Source organism: Poecilia formosa, unplaced genomic scaffold (genome assembly GCF_000485575.1).
Source record: "Poecilia formosa unplaced genomic scaffold, Poecilia_formosa-5.1.2 Scaffold107, whole genome shotgun sequence".
NCBI lineage: Eukaryota > Metazoa > Chordata > Actinopteri > Cyprinodontiformes > Poeciliidae > Poecilia > Poecilia formosa.
The window spans coordinates 1,785,623-1,813,533 of record NW_006800046.1 but is presented as its reverse complement, the minus strand read 5'-3'; the positions used below and the strand labels follow the sequence as shown (position 1 = coordinate 1,813,533).

The 27,911-nt window shown below is 40.1% G+C and overlaps 1 protein-coding gene across 2 annotated transcripts in view; it reads left to right on the top strand.

Moving 5' to 3' along the window:
• The window catches only part of angpt2b (angiopoietin 2b), a 31,948-nt gene extending 5,900 nt beyond the window's left edge, over positions 1-26,048 (top strand). The window contains exons 2-9 of one of the 2 annotated variants that reach the window (XM_007559811.2): positions 1,795-1,950; positions 2,604-2,725; positions 5,348-5,568; positions 5,810-5,934; positions 12,988-13,089; positions 17,507-17,673; positions 22,750-22,880; positions 23,132-26,048. In XM_007559811.2, coding sequence (XP_007559873.1) covers positions 1,795-1,950; positions 2,604-2,725; positions 5,348-5,568; positions 5,810-5,934; positions 12,988-13,089; positions 17,507-17,673; positions 22,750-22,880; positions 23,132-23,295 — 1,188 coding nt within the window. In that variant the 3' untranslated portion in view covers positions 23,296-26,048. The remainder of the gene's footprint in view (positions 1-1,794; positions 1,951-2,603; positions 2,726-5,347; positions 5,569-5,809; positions 5,935-12,987; positions 13,090-17,506; positions 17,674-22,749; positions 22,881-23,131) is intronic. The other variant, XM_007559813.2, reaches the window with a different exon arrangement.
• The last annotated feature ends 1,863 nt before the right edge of the window (positions 26,049-27,911 follow it).

The following is a 27,911-nucleotide window of genomic DNA, read 5'->3' as shown; positions in this document are numbered from 1 at the left end:
TGACACGGCTCCAATTAATGCAATTGGCAAAGGGTGGGGATGAAGCCTATCAAGACCTCCGGATTGAGTTCCAGCACAAAGGCTGTAATGCGGGGACTTGGACGAGCCGCTGATAGCGGCTTGATTTCGTAAGTCTGATCACAATGCAGGGATTTTTGGGTTTCCAGTGGAGATGGCTTTAAGCCACTAAGTAATCTCTTTAGATCCTTTGTTGTGAAAAAGATTCTTTTTCCCACTGCAGCCTAAGTTGTCCTAAACTAGTGTAATGTAAGACGTGATTACAGGGCAAGAGCAAAGAGGGACACTTTAAAAATGAAGTGAACATTTAAAAGAGGATCTAATTGAGAAAGAGAGGCAAATCAGCACTAGTCAAGAGTTAAATATGAGATATCTCTATTTGCCCACTTGCTTCAATTTCTCTTTCCATTACATAAACATGAAAAAATGAAATAAAAATTCTATTGCGGTCTCGTATTTTATAATAACCCGGTTTCTCGAGGCTAGATGTTCCTATGTTTAAAATAACAGCAAGCAAATAATTGTTTTCTCATTTGAATTCTACTCAAATTTTGCGGACAAAAACTCATTAGCCGGATGATATTGAGTGCTTTCTCCTTCGAGACCTCATTTTCCAGTATGCGATTTAATGAGTAAAATATGATCCCTTTTCCCCTCAAAAGAGCTATAAATATTAATGCTCTCCAGTCGGATAGTGTACTTCACTCAGTTGCAAACAAAATTTCATCATTTGCTGCTGCTGGAGTTCGACTCCACTGTGACGTTGAACACGCTGACCATGTTTTTTCTAAAGAGTGAAATGTGACAAGAAGTTAAACTTCTGACTTCTTTCTTTCTCTGAATAAGAGTGTCCTATTAATAAACTCCATGCTTTATTCTACTATTTTCTTATTCAACATTATTCTGCTATTTATTAAGATAAGAGTCCCCAAAACGTGTAATGCCCTTTTTAACTTCAACTTTTTCACCTGTTGTCTTTTGGGGCGTCCTACCATGTGTTCATTTGCCCCTTTTTTATGTCTTTAACAGTGTCTAACATGTTTTCTTCTAGGATTTCGCTGTGTTTAGCTTGATCCTTTATCCTTTCAGTTCTGATAAGCCTCTTAGTCTTTACTGAAGAACAGCATGTCCACAGCATGGTGCTACCACCACCATGTTTCACCATGAACATTGTGATTTTAATGTGATGAGTGGTTCATTTTCTGAAACTAATTGCTTTTTAGGTGTTGGCCAAGAGGTTTGATTTTACTCTCATTTGACTAGATGACCTGCTTTTGCACATTTACTTTCCCCCCTACATACATATACATATATATATTACAACTTTCCTCTAACAACAAGTTTTCTTTGTGATATTTTTTCCACAAAGGCAAGATTTGTGAAGTGCATGACCAATAGTTGCACGATCAGCAAACTCTTCCAACTGAGACACAGATCTTGGCAGCTCCTTCAGAGATGCCATCGTCATGTTAGCTTCTTTTTCTGATTAGCGCCCCCATCTCATTTAGCTTAGTGGCAATCTCTCAAGAGATTTGCAGATGGGAAAACATCTACACAACTTTATCCCTGACTTTTTCGATGTGTTCTTTGGTCTCCATGATACAAAACTTCAAGGGCTTTTGAATATTTATTCTGATGTTCTTGCTTATAATGCGACAAAATGTGAAAATATTCACGCGATATTAATACTTTGTGATGTACTGGTAAGGGACAGCTCTACTAGTTCCTTAATAATCTGTACATTTTCAATAAAACCACAGTATTTTGTCTTAATAGCTGGAAAACTTCATCCAGGAGAACGTACGCTCCGGTGTGGAGGAAATAAAGAGGTCAACAGTCCACACCCAGACGGCCGCCATGCTGGAGATGGGAACCAACCTCCTCAGCCAATCAGCAGAGCAGACTCGCAAACTCACAGATGTTGAGACCCAGGTGAGTGAGTGAGGAAGGCAGGACTGAAGTTGACCTAAGATATCGTGTTTACAGCCAAGTCAAATAAAAAAACAGCATGAGTCACACCGGAACAAAAACTAATTGTATCTGTGTTAAAGAACTTTTGAGAATATCTAATTAAATGGAAATCAGATGTAACCTGCTGGGAAGTTGTGCGCAAAAGTGGCGGCAGCCGCTTTCATGCAGTTGGTATTTGGTTCCACAGCCTCTGATTGACACAATGAGCTGCAAGTAGTGACTGACAATAAGCCAATTAAAACAAAACACTCAGTAGCACAACACAGATGTGACTTCAATCATGCCAGAATTGTTATTACAGATTGGGACGTTCTTGCCGCTCCTTTTCTCTTATCATAGTTGATATAAAACTGTACAACCTGTGCAAATATTCAAGCTGCTTTGTTCCACCCCACGTTTCATCTGCAACTTCAAAATGTGACAAGATTGGTCTTACGCAAGTTTTGATTACGAGATCAGATGAGACAAATTATAGGATTTGTGATGGACTGAGTACGGCTGTTTATGCCCTAGGGTCCGTTTTAAGGAATATGCTGCTCAAGATTCTCCTACTTTATTCCTTTATCTTTGCGAGGAGTGATGCATTTATGTTTTTACTTTATGCCAACTTATAGGTGCTAAACCAGACAAGTCGCCTGGAGATCCAGCTGCTTGAGTACTCGCTCTTTACGAACCGCCTAGAGAAGCGCATTCTCCTACAGACCCAAGAAATCTCACGCCTTAGTGACAAAAACAGGTAAGCCAAAATTGATCTTTTACATGATTACGGGCATCTCTTTTCTAGACTCATGACGTCAGCTTAAGTGCTGGCAAACTGCTTAGGCTAAAGGTTAATCACAGGAGCTAATTGTGAGAACGCCGGGTCGCACAGTGCTTATGTTGGTGTGGCTACTTAAACTCTTGACTTCCCTGAAAACACCTATTTGAATACCCAGCATTACAGGGTATTCAAATTCCTTTAAAGAGCTAAAATTTGACCGTTTGCCTTGATTTGAATCCTTCCCTATGGTCATGATCTTGACCAAAAGAACAAAACCTGGATACAAGAAACAAAAGTGAGTTTCCCCTGTAGACAAACTCTGTTAAGCCTTTGAGAGAGGGTGATTAATTTAGTCGTCTGGTGAATCTCTAAGTTGCTGTGGATGTAGGTTGGTGCTGTGATTAAACTAGCTCCTGGCACCTCTCTTAGGACTTTGGGACAGATACAGAATTTGCTATATGTTTGCCATGTGGATGGGGAACAGCCCTAACCTATCCAGAATGAAGGGAAGAAGGATGTCTCGGCTACCCTCAAATAATGGACATATTAGCCGTCTGGATAATTATCTCATGCTACACTATGCATGCACTTTGTCTCCACCGATGAAGGTTTTGGTCATCTTAAAGGCTCGAAGTGGTCAACCCTGAACGGGTCAGACCTATTTCTTTATTAATTCTACAAACAATTATCTCAGCACTTGAAGGGAATTCATGCAGACTCCAAATCAGAAGAAAACACGACAAAATGTTATGAAAAACTACAATGTACACCAAAATGAAACAGTATAATAGTGTAAATGTCCAGCCGTTCTTCCAGACATTCCCTCAATGTAGGTAACAAGGGTGTAAAATAAACTACAAAATTGTAGCAAATTTGCATGCTTATTTATGCTTGAATTCAAATTAAGAGAAATCTAAGATGTGTGGCCGCTTCAGAAAGACCATGCATACTGCTCTAATAAAAAGATGAAAAGATGGCGTATAAAACCTGCTTTAAACTGTATCCTGTTCTGAATGTGTTCTTGTGTGGCCCGACAGGGATGGGCACGCTTCTCAAGCAGTCGTAAACACCAGCCATAAATACTCTAGGAGAAAAACGCATTGAAGCATTTATAAATATCATAATGAAACACCTCGGCAATTCTTAACAGTAAGGCACTGGCATGGAAAACTGTTCAGATCTGCAAACATATGATTAAATGTGCGGTGCTTGTTAGTCAGGGGTTTCCCACACTTCTCTCAAGGAATCACGGGTCATCTGGGTTGCGTGCAGAGCGAAAGGGTGCATATATTTTATTTATTTATTTTTTTTACTCTTTGTATCTGCATGCTTATCATTCCATCCATCTGCTCCATGTGGCCGATGAGGATCAGGTGCCCTGTGAGCAGCACTAGTTAGACATTGCCTCTTGCATAACTTCACTTCGCTGTGCCCTTTTATGCGTTGTCCTTCGCTGCAGGTGACATGGCACTGGTGTCTAAACAAATTAATCCATCTTTGGGAAATCAGTGGCCGAGCTGGCTTTGGAGTTAAAAAAAAAAAAAAAAAAAAAAAAAAAGAAAATAGGAGCAGCTATAATTGTTGAACGCTACCACTGCTGGGGCTTCAGGGCACAGTGGAAGTTTCTGAACTGCTGCCAAACTAAAAATGGGCACAGAAACATGTTTGTTTTCTTAGGCCCTACATATGAAATACTACTGGCAGGAAGCAGATCCCTCTACAGGGGGATGGAGAGCAGGCTGCTGGCAGTGTATGCTTTGCATATTAAAATAACAATAACAAATAGCAGAATATCACAAGCAGAAAATTCTAATAACTCAGGATGCAGTCCAATCCAAAAGGGACGTGCTTTGCACTTTCAACTCCCCTTAACCGGTGAACAGCTGCGGTTCTGGCCTGCTCGCTGACCGATCCGCAAACTTGAATGCGCACGGCACGGGCAGTGAGCAATTTGTGAGGCTGCTTTACCGCTTTAATTGAGCATTTCCCCCCCACAAAGCAAATATAAGTTAGGAGCGATGTAAAAATTGATTTGGATCGATCCGCCACCACCGCATACTGAACGGCTGGGCTAAAAATGGGAGACTGTGGATCCATCTGGAGAGTGTGCAGTCGTGTGTGAGGGAACATCGAAGTAGCTTGTTCAGTCTGGGTGGTTGGATTGTTTCAATAAATAACTTTTGCGGAGTCATTAGTCAGAGCCATAAAGATCAGGCTGTGGGGATTTATGATCTTCATTTAGCTAGGGAGCGCCACTCCTGCAGACACAAAAACACACTAAGACAAACACGCGCGCGCACGTGTTCTGTCAGGCTGGTGCCTCCGGGCCATGATTGAGCATTTTAGCATGCCGAGCCATCTGCGAGCACCGCTGTGGTACAGGTGTTTATATGATGTTAGCCCAGCGAGACGGTCGTGCTGATGTCTATTAGTCATCCTCATGTAAATGTGTAACTTTGTGCAATATAAGCTTTGAAAGGTAAATGACAAATGGATTGATTATGCACCTGCGCTGCGCACATTTTTATTATTCATTGCAATTTGCATTTTATGAGGACACTTTGCAAAATTGACCTACTTCTTCCTCTTCTCCTTCAGCTTTCTAGAACAGAGGCTCTTAGCGCTGGAGGCGCGGTACGGGAAGGAGCTGCAGGACTTGCAGGGTGAAAAGCAGCAGCTTCAAGATGTTCTGGAGAGGCAGAGTCGCCTGGTCAGCCAGCTCGAGGGTGAGCTCGGAAGCTCCACGCTCAACAGCACCACACTGCAGAGGCAGACAGACACAGTCGAGCAGCTGCCGACAAGAGTCAGACAATGCAATGGTGAGGCCCTGTGGCTTTACTATGTTTGGATCAGCATGTTATTCTCCCATAAACAGACACTGTAAACAATAGACGCAAATGTATGCAAGAGGAGTGATTCCACGTAGGCAATGTAGGGATGGTAATTCCAACTTCAACAGCTTTAAGTAGTAGAGCTCACACACTGGATGAAAATAATAATAATAATTTAAAAAAAACTTAAGTCATCACTGTGTCAACATGTGCTTCTGTGTTTCTGCAGAAATCTCCAACTTGCCCAAAAAGGAGAAACGCGTTTTCAGAGACTGTGCAGAGATTCTCCGATCAGGGGCGAAGGAGAGCGGAGTATACAGCATACGACTGCACAACTCCACCCAGGACGTAAAGGTAGAGACGTTTTCATCCTTCAAACCATAAACTATGTTATGCTACCTGCAGATGATGTCAGAAGCATGCTTAACTATTTTCCTTACGGGGGGCCAGGCAGAGGCACAAAGTGTAGAAATTGAAATTTCATCTAGTCTTAGATTACAACGAACAGTGTGGGCGAAAACCTGAGTAACAAAACTATGTATCCAAACAAAACACAACAAACAAAACTGCGTGGTTTTTGAGCATGCAAAAACCACGCAGTAGATTTGTTTGTTCCAGCGGCCTCAGACAGAAGCTAATTTGTCTAGTCACATGATTAGCCTGTTTTGTTTTGTTTAGCTTGGCGTAGCTTGAACTCTATTTTTAGCATCTCTAAGCTAACTCTGTTCAACTTACTTGTCAACATAAAGGCTAAAGATGATTGAACCATTACAGACCACAAATAGCAAACAACTGTTTAATTAACCACTTTACTCCTTTATGAGGAGCTTTTTTCGTGCAGTAGTCTGAGACAGCTTTTCTTCTTATCAAGCCAAAGATGAAAATTAGTCTCATGAATTTGCATGTAAATGAACTGAAACAAATATATATACATACATTGTTGTAAAACAACAAAACAAACATTACTGTCATCTACAGACATCACTGATCAATTAACGGTATGATATGAACAAACTTATTGAGAGTCCTGGTTGGAGTTGCTAGGCAGGTTAGCCAATCAGATGTCCAGGGTATCCAGCATCCACTCTTGTGGCGACGCCCCGGCATGACGTGCATCCAGATTTTCTCAACTATACATGATTTTCCAATGGAGCAACCCAAAGAGGTATCTAATTGTAAAGTGGAAGGTAACAGATACATGATTTTTAAATGTGTTACAAATAAAATCCAACAAGTGGATTCAGCCCACCTGACAGTACACAAACTGAATAAAATCTAGAGCAATTGGCCAACTTAAAAGTAGTTGTTTGACATTACAGTTAACAGTTGTGCACTCAATGAATCTAAGCTTCATGATAGAGCAGCCAGAGGAAAATCAATGTTGACAGAAAGCTGTGAGAAGTCAGTTTGCCGGAAGCCCTGTGGGAAACGCAGCAAACGTGGATGATGGAGCTCAGGTCAGATGAGCCCAACATTTAACTTCCCAACCTACATGCAAAAGATTATGTGCAATGAATAAGTCAATATTTTTGTAAGGCACTATATATGCAAAAACTAAATGAGAAAGACTTTATGACAAAATCATGACTGGAACGTCTATGGTTCGTCTTTGTTGCCACAAGTTTAGACAACTTTACAAATGAGAGAACATAAAATAAAAACAAAGGAAGGTGCATCAGATGCATTTCTGTCTAAATCTTTGAAGGAATCGATGCACATATATTTCATCATAGGTTTTTGTTTTAGTCCTAGTCATTTGTCTTCAATCTCATTGTACCCTGTTTGTGAAAAGCTTTGAAAGTGGCAGGTGCATTTTTTTTTACAGTCGGACCTAGAAGACATGGCTTCAGGGATAAAGGCGTTCAAAGTCATTGATCTTTTCTCACAAATATCTCCTGACTAATAGTGACATGATTTTATTTGATTTTTTTCTCAAAAGACTATGTTCTTTTGCCTCTCGGTTTGCAACACTTCAGCCAGTTTTATTTTTTACGTTAATTTCACAGGCCAGTAAGAAACAAACAAACACACACACACACACACACACACACACACGCACACACACACACACACACACACACTGTATGATGGAATTCAGCCTGGTGTCTAGGAGGAAATTCCTGGAAGGAAACAAAACCTAGCATGATTTCAAGGTAATTTGCCGAAGCTTTTGGGGCTGAGGTAAATAGAGATGCCACGCTGTTACAGAGAGCAAAAATAATAAGCAGTGAGAGTTTTACGCCCTGCTGGCGACATGGGCAGGGAGTGTGTGTGTGTGCTGTTGAATGCAAAGCCGGAGCAGCCAAGGAGGTGCCTTCTCTGATCTCAGGGTGCTGGCTCATGCTAAGTCAACCGTGGCATCCAGCGGCAGGCTATCATTTCAGTAAATCACATCCACTGGTCTTCGACTGGATTCTCTCCCTTAGAGCATAGCAGGGGGGAAAAAAAGCAAACAAACAAAAAAGGAAAAAAATGGCCACAGAACAGCTGTTTGTTATGCGTTGCTTTTAGTCTAGTTTACTGTTGGCACCTTGTCTTTCTGCCTGTTTTTTTTCCCACCAAGTTCCTTCTCCTCGTTTCCTGTGGGCAACCAGGTGTTAGGCACTGGTGCCATGTGTTTCCTGCCAACTGGGGCCAGTGTGCGTTTTCCACTGATACAAGTAAGCACCTCCCCTCCCCTTCCTACCACCCCCTCCCTGAATCAAGGCTGCTTTCAGTCTATGCCAATTCCAATTTTGTTCCAGGTCCAGTGGGCCTGGTGAGGTGGGTGGCTGTAAAAATTGGGGCAAAAACAAATTGGCCTATTTTCTAAGCAGTGGGCGATTTTTCTCACTTTGACCAGAGACAAAAGGATTGCAAATGCAACATTAGCCTCATTCAGATGTGATTTGTATCAGGAAATAAAGTATTTATCATTGTGGTTCATGTTCCTAACCTACTGAGTTCAGTTAAGTCCAAAAATTATTTGATTAATCCGAAACGGAGACTAAACTTTTACACGGCTTTCTTCAAATAGTTTCTATAGATGATGATGGCTGTGGAAGGCTCTGGCAGGATTGGTTTGTATTTAGCACCGTCTAATCTCTGTGCCCCTGAAGGAGAAAGGATGCACCGAGCATGATGCCTCCACCACCGTGGTATCACAGTGAGCATTGACGTTTTTGTGTGATGTTAGTTGCCCACCACATGTAGAGTTTAATTTAGGTCAGAGCAGAAAACCTCCTTGTTCATGCTCTGGCCTCTACGTGGCTTGTGACAAGCCATAACTTCTTTGTCTTTGTTCTTTCATTTGAGGCGGCAAGAACGAGATCAGCATTGTTTTCATCAGTACACCTTCATAGATTTGTCGTTTTGCCGTTGCAATTTGGGATGGTGGACTGAAGTGTGTTATGTAGTATATTTAAAGATGTTGTTTTATAACCTAATATAGTTTAATCGTTTCCAGAACTTGATTCCTGATGTGTTTTGCCATGTTCCTTGGTCTTAATCATGTTTGATCGTTAATGTTCTTTCACAAATCTCTGAGGAATGTATTTTTTTAACCAAGATTAAATGAGGGCTCCCACGTACTCGGGTGTACCTCACTCAACGGAGGTCCTCGAGTGCTTGAGGTGGACTCGTAGTGAACGTCTGCCGGACACGTTTGTGCCCACGTACGCATGTTCTGTCGCACATTAAGCTGCTTAGAAACAGTGTCCACATCCGACTGTTTTATATGCAACACCGAGCTAATACGGTTGAGAGTCAACAACATCATTATGTGGAAAAAATGGAATCAAATTGTGAAGCGCATAGGAAAGAGCAGATGCGCTTCCCGCAATACTTATATTGAGGGCATATAAGTACTGTCCCTCACCAGCATATTGAATTACCCTTCTTTATCCCTAGTAGAATTTAATCGTTTTATGTTTTGGCTTTTTGTCTTTTGTTTTTTCTAAAGCTAAAATACAAAATTATCTCTTATCTCTTACTTGTCCATTGTCCAATTCCATGGCTGAAATTGTGGGAAAAGAAAAACATTTTCATAAGAACTGTAAAAAAAAAAAATAATAATAATCATTGCACATAGCACACCCAAGTATGTGGGAGCATTTACAAACAAGTGGAGTCTTACTTAATTATGAGATAAGCAACTGGTTGCACTGGATTTTATTCACTTAAACCAAGTTAAGTACCTATACCTATCCACAATAGTCTGCATTTGTATTGTTTAAACAAAGGAACACATGCATCCATTTCTGTTTAGACCTTTCTATTTTGTATTTGTCTAACACACTCAAGTGAAGCACATTGTGGTTCATACTTAAAATATGAAAAAGTTGGAAGACTTTTGCATGGCAATGTGCTTCCTGTATACAACTGGTAACTGCACATATAGCCTGTGGAACAGTGTGCATAAAGCATAGCAGGCAGAAGTTATATTTTTAATGTTTAATGGCACCACAATGTGATTTCATCAGTTAAGAATCCTCAGTTGAAACAAGTCAGGCACTTTAACTTCCAACTTCACAGAAAAAAACAAACAAAAATAACAAACAAACGTAATGTTTTTATGAACATGCACTTCATATAGCCTTCTGTATGTGTTCATACAGAAGGCTCTTTATTTCCCTCTTTATTTTGGTCATTTTATTTTGAAAGTCATGCAAACACAGGTTCATATTTTGATCATGCAACCTGTTTACTCTCAGATTTCAACCCTGATTTGAATAAGAACAAAATCCACTTTTCTTTCATCAATAGTAATCAGCATTCCAGATTGCAGAGACTTTTTTTTTCTCCAAGTCACCATTGCTGCTGACAGTTTTTATGACCTAAAGTGACAACACGGTACAAAAATCCAAATAAAGTCCTCAGAAACAAAACAAAAAACACTTTCCAAGCCTGTTGATTTAATTATACAAGTTTAACCAAGACTGATCCAAGTAACAAAAAGCATTTAATCTTCCACCCACTGGGGGAAACTCACTCCGTCATCTCATTACCAGCACAGGAGGCTGGAAGGCAGCCAGCTAAACACCTCAAATGTCTCAAACAAGTCTAGATTTCCAAATCTGTCACCAGATGAATAAGTACAATTTATTTATAGTTTTCCTTGCAAACACATCTCCATCTGGCAGAACGTGTCGCCAAGAAAGAAAGAAAACAAGGCTGTAACCGAAAACGCCCCCTCAACCAACCTTTCTCCTTCAACCCCCTCATCCACACCACCAGCCCCGCTCCTGGGATACATGAACAAACTGGGATGTTAGTTTTTCCACCCCACCTGGGTTATATCATGGTGCAGCACCCTGAAAAGAAGGGATCCGCCCCCTCTCTCATTTTCCTTTATAGAAGTCCTCAAATAACAGACAGGCTGCGGTGTGTTTCATTTCATCACAACATTATTTTCCTCTCACTAGTGAGTCTTCTGACTGACTAGTCTAGTCTAGAATAGTCAGAAATACATTCAATTCACTCGGGGTGTCTGACAAAAAAAAATTCCTAGCTCTTAAAATTTTCAATTTTACATAGTGGTGGGACTCGATTTTAAATCTCAATTTGTTTTTTTATTTTATTTTATTTAATTAAAATTTTAATTTAATTACAGGGTTTATAATTAATGAATTGCATTTTAATTGAAGACTGTAAGTATATCGACAAAATGAGCAGCATTTTCTACTCTAAAACTCCTTTTGCTGCCAAATTATTGAATAAATAGACATATGAGCTCAACAACAAAGATTTTCCGTTCTTTTAAATCTGCACCAATCTGATGGTTGAATAACTTAAATATCAAAGTGCTCTTATACACATTCAGCTTTCAAGTGTTTCAGAGACTGCTCATCATTCGTGGACCTTGTTTGAAACAATTTGTCTTTAGAAATGTGGACTGCAGACGCTAACATTATCATGACAGACATTTGTGCTGCTACAACATTTCACAATGCGACTGTATTTTATGCTTGAAAAGCGTCGGTAATAGAGTACCTATTTTTTATCATAATTTGCATATAACTATTTTCTCTTCCAAAATCCCATTAGATTGTTTTTGAAGAAAAAAAATGAACCTCCAGCGGACAAAGAAACGCAGCTATGTTACTCATCGCTGTTGTCAGACATCGCCTATGCGTCAGATTTACAAGCGTACCAGAAACACAACACAGAGGATCTGGTTCTGAGACTTTTGTATGTGGAAAAAGAACAATGCAGTCAAGTTAAAATCTTTAATGTGCTAAAGTTTCAGTCCTAATTGTATAACATTTGCCACATTCAAAAAGTAGTGCACAACTGTTGACGAGAGCAGACAACACATGATCTACTGACAAAAATCATCAACATATAGCAACATTTCTGACTCCTTTTACTCTGCTACATCAAAAAAAATAAAAAATCCAGCTGAATCAGTTACTCTCAGATGTCAGATAATTATTAAATGCAGTACATTAATCAGAGAAGTAGCCAAGAGGTCCGTGGTAAAATGTATCAGTGGCATCACGCATTGGGAATGCTACTTTTAAACAGAGAAGTAGGTGAGTCAGAGTCAATAAGACAGATGGAGCAAATAAGAGGGCAATTAAGAAAGAAAATCTACCAAAGTTACAATTAAATTGTTTAAATCAAAACATATTGATTTGTTAGAATGGCCTAATTCCAGAGCGAAAGCCAACTGAGAATCTGTGCCGAGATTTTAAGGTTTGATGTGCAAATCTAGTTTAGGACAAACTCCAAAGGATCTTCAGGTGACAGTAGTTCAGCTTTTACCCAGGTGGGCTCAATACAAACGTACTCCACACTTTCAAGATTGCTTTTGTAAAATAAGAAAAAAAGGTACAGAAAAGAGTAATATTTTACTTCCACATTATTTTGCACTCCTGTCTGCTAGTCTTTGTGACAAACTGTGAAAAATATGAGGGTTCTAAATTAGTTTGCACAGCATTGTTCACGTCAGAAAGTATCATTATGCTAAAACACAAGCAGTATTAGTTTTTTGACACTCAGCAGAAAGTTGGTTAAGATGATAATAAAAAAAAAAAATCTCTACTCTCTTAACACGTCTGTCGAACACCAAAGAACAGTCTGTGAAAACAGCATCTTTCGGTTGGTAAGGAGCCACGTTGTGCAGTTAGCAGCTGGTGGACTACAATGGAATGAGTCTCGCCATCTGGTTTGAGACAGAACAGACTACGGATCAGTGTTCAGGGTCCTCGGAAAAGGAACGAAAATGATTCAGGTAAATGTGCGTGCTAGGATTAAATAACTTGTCAGCCGGTTCTTGTTGCCCGAAGTCTCTCGGTTGAGACATCGCAGTGACAAAACGTGTCACTTTTCAAAGGAAACTTTCCGACGTAGTGCTGCGGCTTATTTATTCTACCAGGACTAAAAGATCTGACCTGGTTTAAACTGTTTTGGGGGGTTTTTTCTCAGGTGTATTGTGACATGAAGACCAGAGGTGGCGGGTGGACGGTGCTGCAACATCGAAGGAACGGCTCAGTCGACTTCCACCGCAGCTGGAATGACTACAAAATGGTAGGTGTTCAAGGCATTGAGGGTGCACCGCTATCATAAGGTCACGTGGACCCCGGTGCTGCAGGCCTGTACAGGAGGTTTCAATAACTGTCCATGGGTGGTTTGGCATGAGAAGGCGTGGGAGAGCGGCTATCCTGTGATCCCAGGTGACCTGTGGTTGTTGTATTTGGCTGCCCTCGTGTTCCCCATCACCCCCCATGTTATTGCACCTGCTCTCGTTCCCACTCTCTGTGTCAACCCCCACGAACACGCACACACACATGCATCATACACACACATCACTCATACACAAACCACTAATGTTTTCTTCTCAGAACTCTATTATTTGTATCAGTCCTCAAGCTTGCTAAAGTTTTCCTGCAAAACAGTCTAAAGTGCGCACAAGAGACCTCAAAGTAGTCCTGGTGTTTTGGCTCTGTCAGACATGTTTTCACACTTATGCCTTTTGTTTTGGCCAGAGCTTAAATTATGTTTTACTAGATGTGACTATGATGCTTTACTTTTTTCTTTTCCTTTCCAAATGGAACATGTAGTCGTTTTGCTCAAGTAAAGCAGCATGCAGTCCGCTCTGACTGTTAAATTGCCCACAGAAGAAATGAGCGATGCAGGTTTTTCTGGGAGGTTTTGCCTGGATGCGGTGTTGTTATGCGTCTAATCGGCCCCGACAAATCAACTGCGATTGTGTTTGCCCAAACCCAAAGAGTGACGCTCAAAGAAATAACAGTTAAAAAAAAAAAAAAAAGACTTGAAAACTTCTTTTAGGGACAATATTTTTACAAGTGGATGATAAACATTTGACTCCAGCTGGGGGCGTGGGAGCCCAGAGGCCCCCATAGATGGCAGATAATGTATGCAATAAAATGCTCTGCTGCTTTAGACTTTGCTCCATTTTCTCAGAAGCTGTGGTCAGACTTGGTCAAATGTTTGCACCCCGGGGTTCTAGTCAGGTGATAAATGCTTCACACCTCTTTGCACTACATCTTCTCACAGACAAGAGCAACAACTAAGACAAAGTGTGACAGCCAGACGTGTAGTTCCAGGAATTAGGCCCAGCCCAATAAACTTTGTACTTTGCAGAACAGATGTTGGTTATTTAACGTTATACACTTGCGGCGCAAGTGCAAAGAGCTGGTATATTTGCAAAACCCAACACATCACCCACAAAACGTATCTATTAAAGCACTTAGGATAGACAACGCAGAACATTTAAGCAGCGTGTGGGAAACCAACATATAGGTAATTATTGTATTTAGTAGGGGTTTGCCAAAAAATCGATTTGCATAAGAATTGCAATTCTCTTTTACTACAATTCACAATCAATATAAAATATCCCAAAATCATAAATAAAAGACAAAGAGAATCAACCGGCGCTGTCTTTGTTGAAGAGAAACATTTGGACTCATTCAGTTTTTCTTTTCCTAACTCCGGGGAAGACGGACTTTGGCATGAGCCTCGCCTTTTTGAAAGGTATGCAAAATGAAGATTAAACGGTTCAGGAACCCCACAAATGCACAGAGCCAAGCTACAGCAAACTAGCGGTACACCACGCCCTCCCATAACGAGCTCTGTGCAGTGTGATTGATCCGAAGCTTGTGGGCGCGCTTTACGCTCAGACAGCAGTGTTGATACTTCGCTTCAACTACGACGTGAATACTTTTGAGGGATGTTTAACTGGCATTTGTACGATTGGGTGATTCTTCACAAAATAACTACAATGACTCTCCAGTAGCTACAAACTCCTGGATGGAAATTGCAATGTCGTCGTCCAAGGAATAGGCTATCTTCAAAAATGTGTGTCAGCTTCTCTGAGTCCACTCCGTAAAAGTAAAACGGGGAATTTTCAGGCAGTGGAAACCCTTTGTCTCCATTTGTCAGTCCGCCTTGCAAAACCGACAAGATTGTATCATGAGGATCCTTTGAACACTTATAGATTGAAGCAGAAAACATTATGAATAAATCCTGAATAAAATCCTGGCCCAAAAAAACAAAAAAAAACAAAATCTGAATTGAATTTAATCATTCAATTAAACTGAATGATTACATTAATTCAATTTAATCAAGTAAGATATTCCCACTCCTAATATTTAATAGTTATCCTCTTCGATAGAAACATATCACTTTTCAAAAATGCTACAGCGAATTTCTTTCCACTTTTATCAACAAGGCTGCTTTAGCTCGTTAATTTATCTACAGTCGCCTTATTGTTCCACGAAGTTGATTCCTGGACTTTACCCTCGCAACACCTCCTGTCCTTCTGCTAGCCGTTCTGCTGCTGATTTGCTGATGGCTTTGGGAATATTATCCTGTTTGTCTGATCCATTTGCAGTCAGGCTTCATCTGTCAGACAGATGGCCCCATATTTGACAGCGAAATGCTTTGGTATATAGAGGAGTTCATGTCCGACTCAGTGACTGCAAGGTGTCAGGGTCTTGTGGCCTCAAAACAAGCCGTCCGGCCTGCCTCCCCTGCTGCGCTTGACAGTTGGTATGAGGTGTTAGTGCTGAAATATTGTTTGGCTTTTGCCAAATGCACTCCAGTGAAATGTCTCTACTTTTCGGCTCATCTGTCCAAAGGACATTCTTCCAGAAGTCTTGCGGTTTGCTCAGATGTAACTCAGCAAAACTTGGGCTGCATTGTTTTATTTTTAAACAGAACAGACTTTCTACTGGCATCCTTTCTAAACAAGCAGTACCTATCCAAACTTTTATTTTTTCTCCTTTTTTCAGGGCACTTTCTGAACTTTGCAATTCAGCCTGATACCCGAGGCCTGTAGACTCCAAAACTCGGCTCTTGGGCTTTTGATTGAGGATTGGTTTCTCTGATTTTAGTGTAATTTTGCCAGCACACCCTAGTCCGTGTCTCCAGTGTTTTAATATTTTTCACTTTGTTTTCCCACTTCAATCACTGTTTACATTTTAAGGCACCAATAATTGCCTCTCAAAGATCGCTCATGATGCCGCCAGCCACCTCACCCACCTCTAGTTCTTTGGCAGGCTCGCAAAGAACCACTCAACCTTCATCACTCAAAGGTATTTTGATTTACAGCACATACATGTGACTTAGTTTAAGAGTGTTAAACTGTTTTTTTCCCCACTCATCCCTCTATCTTCAATGTACGGAGCACAAAGTAAATAAAACTCTGTTGTTTTCTTTTTTCTTCAGCAAATCAATTCAATTTCTTCCCATTTGTTTCACAAAAGTTGCACTAATGACCCGAAAATGACGTCACTTAATCTCACGCAGCACAATGCAGACATTCTGCCTGTAGCTCCAAACAGAACGACTTCAAGAATCCATTCACCTCGACTGAAACAACAGGGGAGTGGATTCAGGTTTATTATTATTATTATACCACTTGGGGGCATTTGACTGAATGCAGATCATTGAACTCTTATTCTCAATTAGTCGGGTGATTATTAAGTAGAAAAAAGAAATAAAGTGATTGATGCTATTTGTACCTGGGAACATAGCACATCGTACCTTACACACTGCAGGGCTTCATAGACGAAACAAAACTATGCTACAAAAATCTGCTTCATTTCTGTTTGTCGTCATTTCGTCAGTAATTTCAATTTATCTACAGCTTATCGCATGATAGGCTTTCAAAAATACTTGGTATTCAAAAATACAGGGCTGATGTGCACCAACACATCAGCCCTGATTGCCTTGGTGTTGAGAGACTGGCCATTAGACCATACATGCTTTCTTATAGTATTTATGAGGGAGTTAAATCTCTAAAAAAAATAAAAATAAAAATAAACACGTGCACTTAAACAGTGATCTTGTGACAAAAAAAATTAATGCAATGTGATGTTTGGTGTTTAAGTCTTAAATTAGGTTTTTCAATGTCTCAGGTTGAAATCTTATAGTAGAACTGAACCAGGTAGGAAATATGATTCTTATATTTGCTCAAATAAAGAGGCATTAGCCAGATGATATTTTTTAGTAATTTGTCCCTAAATCGTTCTCAAATGTAAACATTATCTATGTTTTGTTGAATTCATTAATCATTTTTTTTGCTTCCTTTGCCAAATCTTTGGATAACTTACATCCATGTCAATTCCTCACTTCCAAACTGAGTGGATTATTTCTCAAAACTAGTGGTTACTTTAGCTTTTATTTTATTTAAGCTGTGCAGATGGACCGCTGACATGACGCAAAGGTAAATCCATGTCTCCGCTGACTGTTCCCCAGCTTTTTGGAGTGGAGTGTTTTACATCCCAGATGCAGTCAACTGTCTTAACACATCAAAATGATAGATGTGCCTGCCCGAAGTGAGCTCCTTTTTCATATTAACTACAAAAAATACTTGGCAGACAGCTGGAAAAACCATTCCCTTTGTTAAAGTATGTTTTTTTTTTTTTCAGTTTTTTTTTTTTTTCAGTTTTTTTTTTTCCTGTCTTTGTGTTGAATCCAGGGCTTTGGAGAGCCATCAGGGGAACACTGGCTGGGAAACGATATCATTCACAAGCTGACCAGCTCACAGGAATACAGTCTGCACATCCAGCTCCGAGACAGAGAGGGGAACGAAGCCTACTCACATTATGATCGCTTCCACATAGACAAAGAAGTCAACAACTACAGGTAATATCACATCATATTGTCTTTGAGAATATTTTTTTACATTTTGGCTTAATCAATTTATTTATGTTTTGATTGATTATAAGGTTAAAAAAACGAAATGCCCCACAAACATATTCCTAAAAACTGAACATTTTGAAAATAAGTTATTTTGTCACGTCACAACCACTAACTTGAATTATTTTGTGCAATGGAGTTGCATTCAACAATCAACACTTTGTAAAACCACTTTTCATCTTCCCACAACCATTCTCCTTTAAACAGCCCTGCTGTCACTAATGAACAAAAGTGTCACTAAAACGTAATGATTGCCACCATCATATTTCACTTCGGCAACTATAAGATCAGTGTAGCATGTAATGCTAGTGTTCTGCCAGAGAGCGTTTTACATTTGCTGGTAAACTGCACCTTCTTCCACAATCCTATTGCGTCAATCTGGAAAAACGAGTAACTGATCAGAACTTTCGATTTAAGATTTTAAAATGACGTCAGACAGTCATAAGTGTAAATATATGTCCAAATTGAAGACTAAAATGAAAAAAAAAATAATAATAAAAGAAATAAAAAGCATGGTTACAAAGTAACATTTTCCATAAAACTATGAAACTAATATTTAGAGTCGGTATTGTAAATCATACTGTATGTTAGAACAGGGTGAAGTACTTCCAGTGTCAAGTGGCACAGCAGAGTCAGCAGGCAGAAAACTACTTTAGACTACTGCATTCAGGGAAGTTACTCACTGTGGAAAGAGTTTTCAGAAATTTAACTCAAGTAAAAGAAGCGACAATATCTGAAAAATATTACTCAAATAAAAGTAAAAAGTATGACATAGTAAAACAACTAAACAAAACAAAACAAAAAACAACCTTTTGCTCAAGTAAATGTAAATGAGTAAATGTAACCATTTACGACCCACTTCTTGATTGTGGATTACATATCAATAGTTGTCCTGTCACCAGTCATCCCACCTGAGCTGTGGATCTCTGCAGCCTTCAGGTTTGGGTTTACAGTCTTGGTTGCCATTTTCCAGCCCTGATTTACTAATAAGGTGAATTCTGGAGCCACATGGTTGCACTAGAGTACATAAAGGGGTGTCAGAGTAAAGGGCACTGAATAAAGTCCAGATTTTTTTGTAATAATTTGAAAACAAAAAAAACCCCGTCATTTCCCTTCCATTTCATGAATGTGCACCACTTTGTGCCGACTTGTCAAATAAAATGGAAGTAAAAAGCACTGAAGTTGGCGAATGATATCTGACTTGAACGCGGTCATCGTGATATGACTGATAACGCGTAGCCAAGCGGAGGTTGTGCAATGTCTTGGCGGCCTTCGTTTTCATTCCCACGTCACAGCTGCTCCGGCTGCCCCTGAAATTCCCCAGGGGGAGCCACATCCCTCCCCGTAACCCACCCCCACTGGTGTTCAACTGTAAACCTCAGCTGTAGCTGCCACTGCTAGGACGCTCCCCCCAGTAATCGTCCAGTCGCTAACGTGATTATATTTGGTTGTGCTGGAGCGATTTGTCTTCTGGAAGGAAAGTTAAATTTAAAGTAAAGTCTGGGACTTGCTCTTGTTTAGTGAGCGTTTATAGAGGCTGATGATCTGAGGGATGACAAATCACGATCACATGTAGGAGTAGGCTTTGAAAACCCTTAATAGTGCATCAAATTGCTTTTCCCCGAGTTTCTTCCACGTAATTAGCGCAATAAAACTGAGTGTTTCACCACTTCGCTTCAGGCTGCTCCGTGTGAGACGATGCACCTGAATGTGTGTAATCACCCCTTTTCGCCCTGCTACTTCTGAGAGCAGGGCGAGTTAACATTCTGCTTAACTCCTACCAGCTTTATGTGCACGCTGGAAAATGCCGATTTGACCCCGTGGGTTTGTATTATTACTCCCGAGCCGCTGATCTGGGTGCTCCGCAGGAAGTCGGCGGCAGAAATGCTGGTTCCCAGCTGGATCCAGTGCACTCCCCGGAGCAGTGTGGCGCTTTTCACCTACAACTCAGTTAACAAGATTCATACATAAATCATTGGGATGGCAGAAAACCTCCTCCTTTGAGGTTGCTAAAAATAGCTGTCCCTATAGTGAAGGAAGTGGTGGACATTCTGGTAATGCAACCCGTTCTTTGTCGCTATGCCTTTAATAACATAGAAAGAACCCTACCTTGTTCTGCAGATTTAGTAGAATAGCTCAAGCCAGTAGGAATGTTTTGTAAAAGAGCTATAAGAGCCGGAAGCCTCCATCATCCGCATGGTGCTGTGAAAAAAAGATCCCCTCCCCTACAGATTTATTTGTTTTTGTATGTATTTGTTTGTCACACATTATGATAATGTTCAAAAATGCTATTTTCAAATTGAGGTTTTATTTAAAATGCTAAACTTAATTTCACTTGCCACACCTGAAAAACCTCCCCAAGTAAGAAATCAATTAAACAGAACAATGTCTGAAAATACGAACAACTAAAAAAATAAAAATCATGCCCCGAGAAGAAAACATGGAACAGGGGTGAAGCTTCCCAGGAGTGGACTAGCAAAACTGCTCCAAGACTTTATCAACAACTAACCAAAAGGATCCATCGTTTGCTTTAGCTAAAGTCGTGTTCATGATTTTCTTTTTTCAGCAGGACAGTGTTTCAAATCACATCAACAAATTCCACCTACAAGTGCCCTAAAAAACCTCAGGTTTTTGAGAGGCCTAGTCAAATTCCAGGCTTAAATCTCATTCAGATCCTGTGAAGTTACATTAGACAATTCTTCAAAGAGGAGTGGACCAAAATCTATTGACAGTGATGTAAAATACTCACTGACAGCCATCACAAACTCTTCTGCCGCTGTCAGTTTTTATACCTGTAGGACAGTTATTTCTTCACACAAGGCCACTTATATTTGGATACATTTTTTGTTTTTCTCTTAATAAATGAAATCATACTTTGAAAACTGCATTTCGATTTTTTTTAAAGAAAAATCTGTAAGGGGGGGCAAGTTCTTTTTCACATAAAAACACACTCATGTTCCATATTCCAACAGGATATCATTTAGCCTCTAATTAGAAGTGTCCAATTTCCCCTCATGCCGCTAATCCATTACGAGGAAAAAAAAAGAATCAACAATTTTTCATCCCCTGACAAAATTCCCAAATCCCTCTGCTATTCCGTCATCACTCCCCTCCCCGCTGCTGTCATTTCGAGCTCTGCTCTCGCATCCCTTCATGACGTGTTGTCCTGCCCTTTGAACCTACAAATTCGAGAGGAAGATTTTTCATTTAGTCATCACAGACAGCGAGCCTCCGGGCGACAGCGAGTGGAGTGGGGGGAGACAGGGGGGAGGGGGAGGGTGCGTGTAAGGGGACACACAGAGGAAGAGGCTCTGCTCTCACTGGAACAGAATTACGAGGGCAGAGGAGAGGCTGTGCGGCGGGACCGAACCCCTCAAACCACCCCTCTTCAAAGCAGCTCTGACTCACACTCAGGTGGACAAATAAAAGACGCGGAGAGCCTCGCATGCGCACACATTCAATCAGCCCATGCTTTGTGAGAGGAGAGAGACTGGAACTTGGGCAGGAACTCTTCTCCCTTTTTTTTTTCTTTTCTTTTTTTAAACCGGGTTGTTTCTCAAAGCACGGCATGGAAGGAAAATAATGAGATTTCTTTCACTTCGTTTTCACACTGATGTTTAGCAACAATGTGAACCTGAGGCTCAGACATCCTACAGTGGCTTTCAAGAAAATATAACCAAGCTTTTTTTTTTTTTTTTTTTTTTTTTTGGGGTGAGGGGTGTTGTTCTGCATTGTCGTTGTCTGTGAGGAAGAGTGTTGAGTGTTGAGTTTGGATTTATTATGGTGCAAAATAGACGGGATTCAAAATAACACCTCTTTACTTTGATACTAAATGCTAAAAAAAGGATCAGCCACATCAAAAGCATTAGATTAAACTCTGTTTAAACTGCTTTTTTTTTCTTGTCTTTTTTCCAAATTAAATCGTCGAGTCATATTTTTATTCCCCCCCTCAGGCACTGACAAATCAAACAAAGACAAAACAGTAAGAATAGATCAAAAGCCCCTCTGGATACACATCATCCATTCAGTATTATGTTGTACAAAAGAGCAACAAACATTGATCGCCTTATCAGCTTAACTACTGTTGCTCTAAGAAGTACACACACTGATGAAATTTTTGGGATGTGAAATGATCTGATCATAATCATTTCAAAAGCTTTCCACTTTACTAAAACATAATGTCCTGAAAGCTGAAAATTGAGTAGAAATCAAAATAATAAAAAGACCTCCATAAACCCCGTTCCACAACTTCCAACTAAAACTTTGCTAAAGTATTTTTTAACATTGGCTTTCTGTCCTGTTGTGATCTGTGAATTTGATTAACCACAGAAATAACTCAGAGGATTTCTTCACCTAAAACCACACCCTATAGAGTTAGAGGCTCCGGGTGATCTCTTTGTACAAATGTATCAGTCAGGAGAAGGGTAAATATACATTATCTAGATGGCACAGTGATGACAATCAAAAAGATTAAGTGAAACACGCATTTACACATTTTCGGAGAAATTGCAAAAAGATGCGAGGAAAAACTAGACAGTGAGGCCAAAAGCAATATTTAAGGATTTATGCAGGAGTAGTTTCTTCCAAAGTGTCATTCCCAGCATGACTAAAATCTTTTAAAATCCTACGGAAAGGCATATTAGAGTCTGATAAAATTAAACATAAATTTCAGGTCACAGTTCCAAATGGTTTCAGATTTGTTTCCATTTCAGATGGATACTGGATATTTGTCAAATTTGGTCACATTGTGGGAAAAAAAAAAGTTTTTTTCATGATAAATTATGGTCACTTTTCTGAAACATTTAAACATTTCAATGAGTGTGTTTAAACTTCTGAGATCCACTATGCCTACCAATGAGTACTTTAGTTATGAATACACAGCGTATGGTGCAACTCAGTGTCATTTTCATTTCCCAACAAGCTGTCCGACATTGACTCATTGTAGAATACTCAAACCTGGCTACGCTGTTTACAAACATTTTATTTATTTATTTATTTATCGCTTTCTTCCACTCTGGCCAGCCTTCATGCCGACGGGTTCAGCGGCACCGCCGGCAAAACCAGCAGTCTCACCCACACTGGGAGCCAGTTCAGCACCAAGGACAGAGACAACGACCGCTGCACGTGCAAGTGCGCTCAACTCGCCTCGGGAGGTGCGAACCGTCGATCAAACGCTCCAATCGTCCGCCCCCCGTCTCAATCTGTCTCTCTTTTACAACCCGTCCTGTTGAACATTTTTATTTGTCCTCTTGTAAATGTCCCGCAGAGCTTTTTATTTTCCAATTGCTCCGGTATAAAGTTACTGCTGACTTATAGCTGTACATTGACGTGTTCGATTTCATGAGCTGAAATTTGACTGATTGTGACTTTCTCCTTGAACTCTCTGGAATTGTCCCTCTTGCAGGATGGTGGTTCGATGCCTGCGGCCCGTCCAACCTGAATGGCATATATTACCCCGTTTCATCCAATGTACTCCGCTTTAATGGCATTAAGTGGTACTACTGGAAGGGTCCAAATCTGCTGGCTACCATGACAACCATGATGGTGCGCCCTGCTGACTTCAGATGAAATTGCCGTGCAGCTCGATGGATCGTTGGGGACTTAATGTTGCAGATGAATGTAATTAATCAACCAACGGCAATGAATAAAAAGTATATCAGGCCAAGAAGTCCTCCAACTTAGACCACCATACAGTTTGTTCATACACTAAAAAGGGACTCATATGAGTGTTTCTGAAAGGATCACTCTTCTGTCACCACAAAATGAGGACTAAAAGACTTTCAAGAGCAACACTTCTGTTGTCTCAGACATGTAATGTTAGACTTTTGCTTTCACTTTACAAATGAGTGAAGAAGAGTTATGCACTTAAACTTGGTTAAATTTAGGAATTAAAACAATGTATACAACTAGGAAATGTAATAATAATAATAATAATAATAATAAGAAGAAGAAGAAAACCATTTTTATAGACAGGAGTGATAAAACTTTTCAATAATGTGTGGCACTGTAACCAAAATACTTGGAGGAAACACAGCAAGCATGTTAAAACGCTATAGAGATGAAGAATGTTGTGCAATGGAATATTGCAAATAGGCCCGTTGGTTAGGTTTTGGAATAAAAACCACCTGGTTTTACCAGTGTAACTGTAAAATAAGATACATTTAAGTGCAATATAAAATGCCCAGCCATCAAACTACTTGCTTACGTTTAGGATCTGATGGGTTTTTATCATTTGAAATGTTTCCGACACATGGAAAACATTGCGAAGGAGTTCAGGTATTACATATTTAGTCTTATGAGGAAAAACAAATGGTTACGATTGTGGATTGAAAAGAAAGTAGAGGATGGAAAATGGAAGATAGCAGAAATAGAGAGAGGTCTTTTTCTATGATGCTAAATAGCGTGGCCAATGTTTCTGGTAAGAGTTATGAGCTCAAATAACTTGGTTAGCCATATGAAACAGCATAAATGTTGTGAAAGACTGCAAAGATTCATCATGTGCAGCGTTATGATTGATGTACTTGGTTAGGTTAATTTCAGGCAAAGGAAACATGGCAAAGATCATGTTAGATCATGAAACATTCTCTTTCATACAGAGTTGTGAGCAAAACAGTAAAGTTCAGGAACTAAAATACGGTTCTCAAGGTAACCGTCAGAGTGTGAAAGACTTCAAAGACTGAGATATGGTGCAGCTCTTTGATTAATATATATATATCATTTTGAATAAAAAGAGGTAAACAGATTATTGATGAATACAAAAATGAGGTATTTCCTGCAATGTACGAAAATATGAGGGAAATACTTAATTTTAGGAACCAAAAGAACCTAATCAATTGGAGAAAACAGTCCAAGTCTTTGGAGCGACATTGATCATGTTTTGTGGTTGTGGAGTCCAAGCAACGTGTTTAGATGTTGTAAATATTATGTAAATATGTCTTAAGAATGCAAATGGTGTCATGCAGTGCATTTCGAAGTAAGAGTAGGAAACAAATTAAGCTTGATTAATTTGTTCAAAAAGATTGCTTTTTGGACTTAACACTTCAAAAAGTGACAACCATGTGACAGTAGGACATGAAACAGGTTGACAAGGGACATTTTGGCAAAAGGTATGATGACAAAGACAGCTTTACTAGAAAAACATGTTTGTGTGTCACGCTAAGTGGGGAAAATAACCAACTTGCTAACTCACAAAGATATGCTTTTTGTGTAAAGAGTGAAGTTTACTGGATTTCATAATCTGGACTTTCTGTACAATTAAATTTAGGTGTAAGAAATTACTAAACATATGGATCTTGTTATCCCACTCAGAGCAACAATGATTTGATCCTGCTGGTTTCGAATGCAATCAATAGCTTGCCTCCTAAATTACCTTCAGGGTTAAGCTCTTTCAAGGTTTTAAGGCAGCAAAGTTTTATTGAATGCTTTGTGACAGTTTCTTCAGCAACTCAATGGAAATGTATTTCAGCTTGCAGCTCGGCCGTTTAACGTTCATTACAAACCCATAAAGAACAACAACTACAACCGGCTTTGCCCCTTTACTCAATCACCCAAAGGGCTTTTCTTTCAATAAAATATCTCTTAATTCCTTCAACATACACACCTCTCCTAAAACTTTATTTGTTGGAGGTTCTGCTCATAAAAGTACATCATACTCTTTTGCTGGTGGGATTTACTGTGCAGAAGGAATCATTTGTAAATAAATAAATAAATAAAAACCATCTGGAAACAAGAATGTGAATTTAATTTTGATTTTTGGTGAAACTATAAAAAAAAAAAAAAAAGATCATATGCATTGTTTGTTGCCACCCACAGCGTCAGGTGTTTGTTTTCACATTAACCACATCAACTTCCGCGAGCCACATGAGCCACAACGGCGAAGTCAAACGAGGACCGCTTTGCCGCTCTGATCTGATGAATCATCCAATAACACTGATCCCTGTGGTGGCCCATTAGAAAGCGGATGGGTTGCACCTCGGCTCACTGTAACTTGCATCTGCCAGCGTGCACCGAGGGAGGGGGAGGTGGGGGGGAGCGGGCGCAGCCGCTGCTAAGTGGAGAATGACTCATGAGGATGTCGGACGGCCGTAGCTACAATGTGGGATAACGTCTGAGCTTCATTCGCTGAGCACAAGAGCCACTAAGCGTCTAATATTCTCTGTGTGATTCATCTCTGCTGCCACCGTGGGTTTAACACAGCTGCAGAGATGTGACAATACGTGCGGCGTCTTGAGGCAAAACCTGCTGATTTGACACAGTTTTTATTGTAGTCATTGTCAGAGGTACACCTCGCAACGCGTTTGACTTCTTTAAAAAAAAAAAAAAAGCAGTATGTGTTCTAAATAAAACTAAATAAAGATTTTGTTACAGGTTTGTGCTTGGTCTGGTTAAATAATTACCCAGGTGGCATACAGCATAAGTACAAATATCATCAGGGATGGATTCAGAGGCAGCTGCTTGGTATTTATGGTCCGCCCGTTTGGACGTCGGTCCCGAGCCGTTTAACAGACTGTGCGAGTCGAAAAGCAGCCCCGCCCCAAGCTCGCGTGGTCGCTGCGCTTGCATGCAGTGACCCCCATGTTAAACAAGTTTATCACGACCTCCAAGGCTTGGACAGGTGATAGATCATCGCACTGGGGGGGGAGGCCAGGGGTGAATCCATCAAAGAGACTTTCATAAAGACGGCTTGATTTGGCCTGCTAGCTCAACAAATGAAATGGTGTTCAGGTCCAGTGAACCAAACCAGAGTGTGGGTCAAATTGCTTGTCTGCTCGTCTTAATCCTAGTTTATTCGGTGGGTGTTTTGTAAGCAAAGACAGGGAGACAGCCAACTTCAGATATTTATCATATTCTGATAAAAACGTGTCACTGTGTGCTGATATTTTCTCTCAGTGAATGATTATAGTATAAGAGAACGTCTTTGTGTAAAGTGTAGTCTATTACTGACTTCACGAGCCACCGTCCTGGCCATCATGGTAAAAATTAGTCCTTCAGTGTTGCTAGCACTGTTACTGCATATACTGACTCAACTAAGACCATACCTAAGCTGCTAAGTTAGATTTACTCTGTAAATAAACGCAATATTTACCATTTTAAAACATCTGAAACTGCTGTTTAAATAGTTTTGGAGTGGTTTTGTCATGACTTCAACTAGGATGTTTTGCAATAAAACAAAAAAGGACTATTTTCTTGTAAATCAATGGCTTTTGCTTGTTTTTCTATTGTCCTCTATTTGTGTTCTCTCAACTTTTTGCTGGTTTTAACATGACACGTCGCATGTTTGACGTCTGTGAATGAGTTGTGCATATGTGCAATACATACTCACCAGTCACTTTATTAAGTGCACCTGTTCAGTGGCTTGAGAATTTCCTAATTGTGAATCAACCAATTACAGCTCAAACCAAGCATCAGGACGGGGAAGCAAGCAGATTGAAAGATAAGCCTGTCTGGCTCGAACAAGACTGTCATTTCCAAATTCACTGAAAGTCTGTGAATCTGCTGCTCAACTGGGGTTTTGTCACACCAGCAGCTCCTGGGTTTGTGGGAAATGTTTTTAAAAAAGCGAGCATCAGGTGGACAAATATCCCTCGTTGATATCAGAGGAGAATGGGCAGACTGCGGCGATTATAGAAAGGCAACGGCAGCAAAAATAACCACTCATTACAACCATGTGTTGCAGAATATCATCTCTGAAAGCAGGAACACATTGAACCTTGACGTAGACGGGCCACACACAGGCGCATTAAAATTGGACAAAAACAAATCGGAAACAAACAACTGTCTGCTCTGATGAGTTTCAATTTCAGCCGTGGCATTTGGGTAACTGGGTAAGAGTTTGGCATAAACAAGACAGAATCATGTGTCCATCATATCTCATAACAATGGTTCAAGCTGCTGGTGGTACTGTAATGACGAGGGGGTTATTTTCTTGTCCCAATTGGAGGTAAGGGACACTTTGGGTCTCTTATCTCCAATTTAGCATCATTTCAATGCGGTAGCTACTTAAGTTCTTTTGCTGACCATCTCCAACCCTATCATCAACTCAACAAGAGTCTATTTGAAATGCTGTACCCATCTTTTGGCTACTTCCAGCAGGATAATGTAACAATGTCACAGCATTAAAATGTTTTGTGACAATGACCTCCACAATCAAACATTTCCAACCAACAAAAGCAGGACAATAGTAT